Source organism: Scyliorhinus canicula, chromosome 17 (assembly GCF_902713615.1).
Source record: "Scyliorhinus canicula chromosome 17, sScyCan1.1, whole genome shotgun sequence".
Taxonomy (NCBI): domain Eukaryota; kingdom Metazoa; phylum Chordata; class Chondrichthyes; order Carcharhiniformes; family Scyliorhinidae; genus Scyliorhinus; species Scyliorhinus canicula.
This window is the reverse complement of record NC_052162.1, coordinates 115293777-115302208: the sequence shown is the minus strand read 5'-3', so window position 1 is coordinate 115302208 and position 8432 is coordinate 115293777. Positions and strand designations below refer to the sequence as shown.

Here is an 8432-nt window from a genome sequence, read left to right as displayed (position 1 = left end):
AACTCTCTGGTGTCTCTGCAGGTGGGATAACCGAGTGAATTCCTTCCCACAGTCCGAGCAGATGAATGGCCTCTCCCCAGTGTGAACACGCTGGTGTGTCTGCAGGTTGGATAACTGAGTGAATCCCTTATCACACACAGTGCAGGTGAATGGCCTCTCTCCAGTGTGAACTCGCTGGTGGCTCTGCAGGTTGAGTAAATGAGTGAATCCTTTATCACACACAGTGCAGGTGAATGGCCTCTCCCCAGTGTGAACTCTCTGGTGTCTCTGCAGGTGGGATAACCGAGTGAATTCCTTCCCACAGTCCGAGCAGATGAATGGCCTCTCCCCAGTGTGAACTCGTTCGTGTCTCCGCAGGTTGCCAATGTCAGTGAATCCCTTTTCACACTGAAAGCAGGTGAAAGGCTTCTCTCCAGTGTGACTGCGTTGATGCCTTGCCAGCTCGTGCGGGGCTGTGAATCCCTTCCCACACACAGAGCAGATGAACAGTCTCTCTCCATTGTGACTGCGTACATGCCTTTCCAGCCCGTACGGGCCTTTGAATCCCTTCCCACAATCCTCACATTTCCATGGTTTCTCCATGGTCTGGGTGATCTTGCGTCTCACCGCGTTGGACGATCAGTTGAAGCCTCGTCCACACAGAACACCTATACAGTCTCTCCCTGCTGTGAATGGTGCAGTATTTTTTCAAACTGTGTAACTGGTAAAAGCTCTTTCCACAGCCAGTGCTCTGTAACAATCTCACGTGGGTGTGTGTTTGTGTCTCAGTCCTTTTCCAGACACACTGATGTTTAAAATCTCTTGAAGCAGACAGAATAGACAAACATTTCTCCTTCTAGATTCAAAGGCCGATGATATTCGGTTCCCAAGAATTGAGTGACTCAGTCAGTTCTTGACGTGATATTTAGTTTGTGATATCGGCCTGAAACACCTCTTGTTCTAACTTCCTGCAAAAAGATTTTACAAAAGTGATCACTGTCAGTGCAGGATAAGAAATTCAGAACAGACAATTCTAGTTTCTAGCAAACACTCGTTGCTCTCTCTCTTTCCCTCAAATGCTCTAAATCTCCGTCCCACTCATTCTCCTTCCAGTCTCACTCTGCTGTATCTAACAGTCACCCTCCCAATTCTCCTAATAATAATCTTTATTATTGTTACAAGTAGGCTTACATTAACACTGCAATGAAGTTACTGTGAAAAGCCCTTGGTCGTCATACTCCGGCCCCTGGTCGGGTACACAGAAAGAGAGATCAGAATGTCTAAATCACCTAACAAACACGTCTTTTGGGACTTGTGGAGGAAGCCAGAGGACCCGGAGGAAAGCCATCAGTCCTGCCCTGGAGCTGAGATGATTGACCTCCAGCCACCACAACCATTGTCCTTTATGCCAGGTATGACTCCAACCAACGGAAAGTTTCCCCCCAGATTCCCATTGACTCCAGTTCAGCTAGGGCTGATGAATGATGCCATACTCGGTCAAATGCTGCCTTGAAGTCAAGGACAGTCACTCTCACCTCATCTCTGATATTCTGCTCTTTTGTCCATGTTTGAACCAAGGCTGTAACGAGGTCAGGAGCTGAGTGACCCTGGTGGAACCCAAACTGAGTGTCCATGAGCAGGTTATTGCTACGTAAGTGCCACTTGATAGCGCTGTTAGTGACTCCTTTAATCACTTTGCTGATGATGAACAGTATTCTGACAGGGAAGTAATTGGCTGGTTTGGATTTGTCCTGTATACTGACCCCTTAAATGTCAGCTAACTCCTGGAGAAACCAGCCTTTTAATTGTGAACATTAGGAAAGAGACCATCCTTTTAGCCAGACAAATAAATGTCAAGCTGAGGGAGCAAAGGACGTCAATGTCTTTAAGAGAGAGAGAGACCTGGGCCAAGCTTTCCAGAGTCTGCACCCTCCCTGGATTCACTTCCTTTCCCTTCAGTTGCTGCAAGTCACCAATTGAAGGTCAGAATGAGAAAATAAATCAAAAGGGCGAGGAAAGAAAGTGTTTCACTCACAGATGTTGAAGACAGGAGGAATGTTTCAGTCTGTGTGCAGTTCAAGCTCACTCAGGGTTGGTGGAACAACAGCTTTGCTCGGCACAAACCTCCATTCCCGCTTCCGCATTGAGACAAAAGGGGACCTCTGATTGGTGGAGGAGCAGAGTCCTTCCGGTCATCCTGTCTTCCTATTGGTCAACACCTGGACAGTTAGGTCAGCGGAAGTGAGCTCTCCTGCACATGCGCAGCTCCTGCTCCCTCATGCGCATTCTCGGGCCGGGGGGTGTTGGGGCGACCACCGAGCGGCTTCACGCTGTGTCCGGAAATGTCAGCCAGTTGCCTGGAAACCGTCTTAACGATGTGCTGGGGGAGGGCGAACAAAGGGTGGGGGCAGGTCTCCCGTGTCCGCACGGCGGGCGGGTGCGCTCAAGTGCAGTGACGTCATAGCGAAGCCGATGTATTGTTATTGGCTGATTTTGGACGAGCTCCTTTGTGATGTCACAATGTGGAGGTTGGACAATGAATTTCAGACTAAAACTTCCTCCTCTGAGCAACATCTGGGAGCAAATCAATGTCTCCGCCTTTCTTATAGGAGCAGAGTTAGGCCATTTGGTCCATCGAGTCTGCTCCACCAGGATGATGTGGAGATGCCGGTGTTGGACTGGGGTGAGCCAGTTAACACCAGGTTAATCCTGGCTACCACCATAGAACATAGAACATTACAGCGCAGTCCGGGCCCTTCGGCCCTCGATGTTGCGCCGACCTGTGAAACCATCTGAAGCCTATCTGACCTACACTATAGAACATAATGAGATCATGGCTCATCTCATCCTGGGCTTAACTCTACCTTCCTACCAATTCTCCATAACCCTTCAACACATTACCAATTAAAAATCTGTCGCACCCGGAGGAATCATAGAATTTACAGTGGAGGCCATTCAGCCCATCGAGTCTGCACCAGCCCCTGGAAAGAACACTCCACCTCAGTAACCCAACCTAACCTTTTTGGACACTAAGGGCAATTTATCATGGCCAATCCACCTTTTATCATCGCCAGTCCATCTAACCTGCACAGCTTTGGACTGTGGGAGGAAACCGGAGCACCCATACGAAACCTACGCAGAAACGGGGAGAACGTGCAGTTTCCACACAGACAGTGACCCAAGCCAGAATTGAACTTGGGACCCTGGAGATGTGAAGCAACTGTGCTAATCACTGTGCTACCATGCTGCCCATCTTATCCTCAGACTATTACCTCTCGTTCTAGAATGCCTGAAAGACGTGCTGATGAATTGAACATTCTGAATTCTCCTTCTGTGTGCCCGACAGGTGCCGGAGAGTGGCGACAAAGGGAGTTTCACAGTAACTTCATTGCAGCGTTTTTAAAGTTAGATTACCCAATTCATTTTTTCGAATTAAGGGGAAATTTATCGTGTTCAATTCACCTACCCTGCACAGCTTTTGGGTTGTGAGGGCGACACCAACGCAAACACGGGGAGAATGTGCAAACTCCACATGGATAGTGACCCAGAGCCGGAATCGAACCTGGGACCTTGGTGCCGTGACGTCGCAGTGCTAACTCACTGCGCCACCCTGCTGCCCCAATTATTATTATTAAGAGGGAGTAGCCACTCCAAATCTACTTTATCTTTCCATTTCTTTTCTCATTCTGAGGGGACTTTGGTGAGCGAAAGGAAGTGAATGCAGTCTGTATGTTGCACACATTTTGAGCTCAGTATTATACACATATTTCTGTCTGGCAGTCTGCATGGAGATTTTCAAGCCTCTGTCCAGGACGGGAAGCAGTGAGCATGGATATGTCAGTCAGCCTGAATGAGCACGTTTAGAGATTAGGGAGGATGAATATTACATACAGTAGAGTGAGAATGGAGGGAGAGTGTGTTGGATGGAAATTTACAGCTTTTGGAGAATGAGAAAGGAAATAATGTTTTATATAAACTAGAATTGTCTGTTCTCAACTTGCATTTTACAGGATATTGGACGAAGATTTGCAGGAAAAAAACAAACATCACTTCAGGATTTGGAAGAGTCACTTGGTTTATCGGGACCTGAATATCATCAGGAGAACCATCACTGCAAAAGACACCTTTGGGGTTAAGGGTTGCCAGTCAGTCAAAGGAATAGAATGGAAGTAAACACAAGAACAAAGCATCACATTGGACTGGTTCCAGGAGAATTGAGTGATAATTTCAGCGATGTAACCATGTAGTGCGATTATTGATTGTGTTAAAGTAAAAGTAAGAAGTCTTACAACACCAGGTTAAAGTCCAACAGGTTTGTTTCGAATCACTAGCTTTCGGAGCACAGCGTCTTCCTCAGGTGAATGAAGAGGTGGGTTCCAGAAACATATATACAGACAAAGTCAATGATGCAAGACGATACTTTTGAATGTGAGTCTTTGCAGGTAAGTCTTTGCAGGTAATTAAGTCTTTTCAGTTCGAGGCTGAGCAACTGGAGAGAGGGATAATCACAGGTCTCTCTATTGCTCATGTCAATGATAGCCCAGCAACAGAGCTGAGGGCTGGAGAAACCGTCACTCCCTGTAGGAGCTGGAATCAGAAGAAAGAAGAACCATAGTTTCTGGTTGAGCTTTGTGTGAGCTGTCCGACCATGATGACCATATATAAATAGCTAACCAGGTAATATGTTGTGATGAGGTTTTAGAAACAGACCCTGGGTAGACGAGTTCACTGAAACTGTGGGCTTGTCAGTGAAACCAGACATCCAACAGCCACAGAGACCTCTAATATTGGACACTGGGTTTAACCCTGTTCTGTATTAAACAGACCTATCTGATATAGGTTATTGTAATATAGTTAATCTGACCCTTAATTCATTCAATTCCAAAAGTGAATAACATTGATTCAGGTACAGTGACTGTCTTGTTAATCTGTCAACGAAGTGGTGTCAGTTCGTGCAGATCCGTGTCTGAACTCAATTCCATTACTTATTTTTGTTAATTACTAGACTGTCTGTCTCTCTCGCTCTCTCCAGTTTCTCTCAGTCTCTGGTGTACCTCTATCTGGCGCTCTTTTCTCAGCTGCCTCTCACTCTCTCTCTTCAGTGCTCAGGAAGGCAGGTTGGATAGTTTCCTTTGGTAGCCAAGGGCCGAGAATATAAGAGCAGGGAGATTGTGCTGGAACTGGATCAAACACCAGTTAGACCACAGCCGGAGCACTGTGGACAGTTCTGGTCACCACATTACAGGAAGGATGTAATCACACGAGAGAGGCTGCAGAGGGGATTTATGATGATGTTACCCAGGATGGAGAATTTTAACTATGAGGAAAGATTGGAGAGGCTGGGATTGTTCTCATTGGAACAGAGGAGGCTGAGGTAAGATTGAATTGAGTTGTGTGTAATTCTGAGGGGCTCATATAGAGTGAATATTTCCCTCAGGAGAGTCCAGCCCTGCAGTCAAACATGAAGTGGCTGGTGTGTCAGGAAGTGGGATGAGTGAGTGACTCTCTATCCGCACAGAGATTTGATTCCCGGCTTGGGTCACTGTCTGTGCGGGGTCTGCACCCCATGTGTGCGTGGGTTTCCTCCGGGTGCTCCAGTTTCCTCCCACAGTCCAAAGAACATAAGAACTAGGTAGGCCATCTGGCCCCTCGAGCCTGCTCCGCCATTCAATGAGATCATGGCTGATCTTTTGTGGACTCAGCTCCACTTTCCGGCCCGAACACCATAACCCTTAATCCCTTTATTCTTCAAAAAACTATCTATCTTTACCTTAAAAACATTTAATGAAGGAGCCTCAACTGCTTCACTGGGCAAGGAATTCCATAGATTCACAACACTTTGGGTGAAGAAGTTCCTCCTAAACTCAGTCCTAAATCTACTTCCCCTTATTTTGAGGCTATGCCCCCTAGTTCTGCTTTCACCCGCCAATGGAAACAACCTACCCGCATCTATCCTATCTATTCCCTTCATAATTTTAAATGTTTCGATAAGATCCCCCCTCATCCTTCTAAATTCCAACGAGTACAGTCCCAGTCTACTCAACCTCTCCTCGTAACCCAACCCTTCAACTCTGGGATTAACCTTGTGAATCTCCTGTGCACAGCCTCCAGTGCCAGTACGTCCTTTCTCAAGTAAGGAGACCAAAACTGAACACAATACTCCAGGTGTGGACTCACTAACACCTTATACAATTGCAGCATGACGTCCCTAGTCTTAAACTCCATCCCTCTAGCAATGAAGGACAAAATTCAATTTTCCTTCTTAATCACCTGTTGCACCTGTAAACCAACTTTCTGTGACTCATGCATGAGCACACCCAGGTCTCTCTGCACAGCAGCATGCTTTAATATTTTATTGTTTAAATAATAATCCCGTTTGCTGTTATTCCTACCAAAATGGATAACCTCAATTTGTCAACATTGTATTCCATTTGCCAGACCCTAGCCCATTCACTTAACCTATCCAAATCCCTCTGCAGACTTCCAGTATCCTCTGCACTTTTCGCTTTACGACTCATCTTGAAAAATGAAATGAAAATCGCTTATTGTCATGAGTAGGCTTCAATGAAGTTACTGTGAAAAGCCCCTAGTCGCCACATTCCAGCGCCTGTCCGGGGAGGCTGGTACGGGAATCGAACCGTGCTGCTGGCCTGCTTGGTCTGCTTTAAAAGCCAGCGATTTAGCCGAGTGAGCTAAACCAGCCCCTTAGTGTCATCTGCAAACTTGGACACATTGCTCTTGGTCCCCAACTCCAAATCATCTATGTAGATTGTGAACAATTGTGGGCCCAACACGGATCCCTGAGGGACACCACTATCTACTGATCGCCAACCAGAGAAGCACCCATTAATCCCCACTCTTTGCTTTCTATTAATTAACCAATCCTCTATCCATGCTACTACTTTACCCTTAATGCCATGCATCTTTATCTTATGCAGCAGCCTTTTGTGTGGCACCTTGTCAAAAGCTTTCTGGATATCCAGATATACCACATCCATTGGCTCCCCGTTATCCACTGCACTGGTAATGTCCTCAAAAAATTCCACTAAATTAGTTAGGCACGACCTGCCCTTTATGAACCCATGCTGCGTCTGCCCAATGGGACAATTTCTATCCAGATGCCTCTCTATTTCTTCCGTGATGATAGATTCCAGCATCTTCCCTACTACCGAAGTTAAGCTCACTGGCCTATAATTTCCTGCTCTCTGCCTACCTCCTTTCATCAGGGCCAGGAGACTTGTCTACCTTTAGCCCCATTAGCTTGCCCATCACTACCTCCTTAATGATAACAATCCTCTCAAGTTCATCACCTGTCATAACCTCATTTCTATCAGTCACTGGCATGTTATTTGTGTCTTCCATTGTGAAGACCGACGGCAAAGATGTGCAGGTTAGGTGGATTGGCTATTCTAAATTTCCCTTAGTGTCCAAAAAGGTTAAGTGGTGTTGCGGGGATAGGGTGGAGGTGTGGACTTAAGTGGAGTGCTCTTTCCAAGGGCCGATGCAGACTAGATGGGAAGAATGGCCTCCTTCAGCACTGTAAATTCTTTTTTTTAAAATAATTTTTATTGAAAAATTTTGAATTCATACAACAACAACGAACCATAATAAAATACCAAAAATAACAATAATATTAGCAATCATAAACATTCGCCCCACCTCCATGAACAACACAGCATTTTAACAACAACGCAAATTAACACAATATTAAGTTACATAATAGAAACTACAATAAGGAACACCCCCCCCCCCCCCCCCCCCCCCCCTCCCCGGGTTGCTGCTGCTATTGACCAAGATACCTATCTTTGAGCCAGGAAGTCCAGAAAAGGCTGCCATCGTTTATAGAACCTTTGTATTGATCCTCTCAGGGCAAATTTCACCCTTTCCAATTTTATAAATCACGCCATGTCACTGGACTCCCCGAACATCTGGTGCACATGTCCTCACCCCCAAAGAACCTACTCATCCTAGTCCCGGACATGTGGGCCCGGTGTAGCACCTTAAATTGGATGAGACTAAGCCTCGCACATGAGGAGGAAGAGTTGACTCTCCAAGGCATCCACCCAAGTTCCGTCCTCTATCTGCTCCCCGAGTTCCTCCTCCCATTTAGCCTTCAGTTCCTCCATTGACGACTCCTCCACCTCCTGCATTACCTTATAGATGTCAGACACCTTCCCCTCTCCGACCCACCCCCCCCGAAAGCACTCTGTCGATCGTCCCCCGCGAGGGCAGCAAAGGGAATCCCTCTACCTGTCGCCTGGCAAACGCCTTTACCTGCAGGTATCTGAACATGTTCCCCTGGGGAAGGCCAAATTTATCTTCCAGTTCCCCCAGGCCCGCAAACCTCCCGCCAATAAACAGGTCCCTCAATTTACTGATGCCCACCTTTTGCCACCCCCTAAATCCCTAAACTTGATTGGGACCCAATCCAACACCTTCAACACTCACTCCCT

The 8432-nt window shown here is 46.7% G+C and overlaps 1 protein-coding gene and 1 long non-coding RNA gene across 2 annotated transcripts in view; one reads left to right on the top strand and one right to left on the bottom strand.

Moving 5' to 3' along the window:
* Positions 1 to 8432, bottom strand: part of LOC119951541 (zinc finger protein 135-like) — a gene marked incomplete at its 3' end in the record, with an annotated part of 31862 nt that continues 23430 nt past the window's right edge. Inside the window, exon 2 of the mRNA XM_038774736.1 lies at positions 1 to 618. Coding sequence (XP_038630664.1) covers positions 1 to 618 — 618 coding nt within the window. The remainder of the gene's footprint in view (positions 619 to 8432) is intronic.
* On the top strand, positions 3193 to 4288 carry LOC119952269. The gene is made up of 2 exons (XR_005457809.1): positions 3193 to 3383; positions 3990 to 4288. It is a non-coding gene; the product is annotated as an uncharacterized LOC119952269 (long non-coding RNA).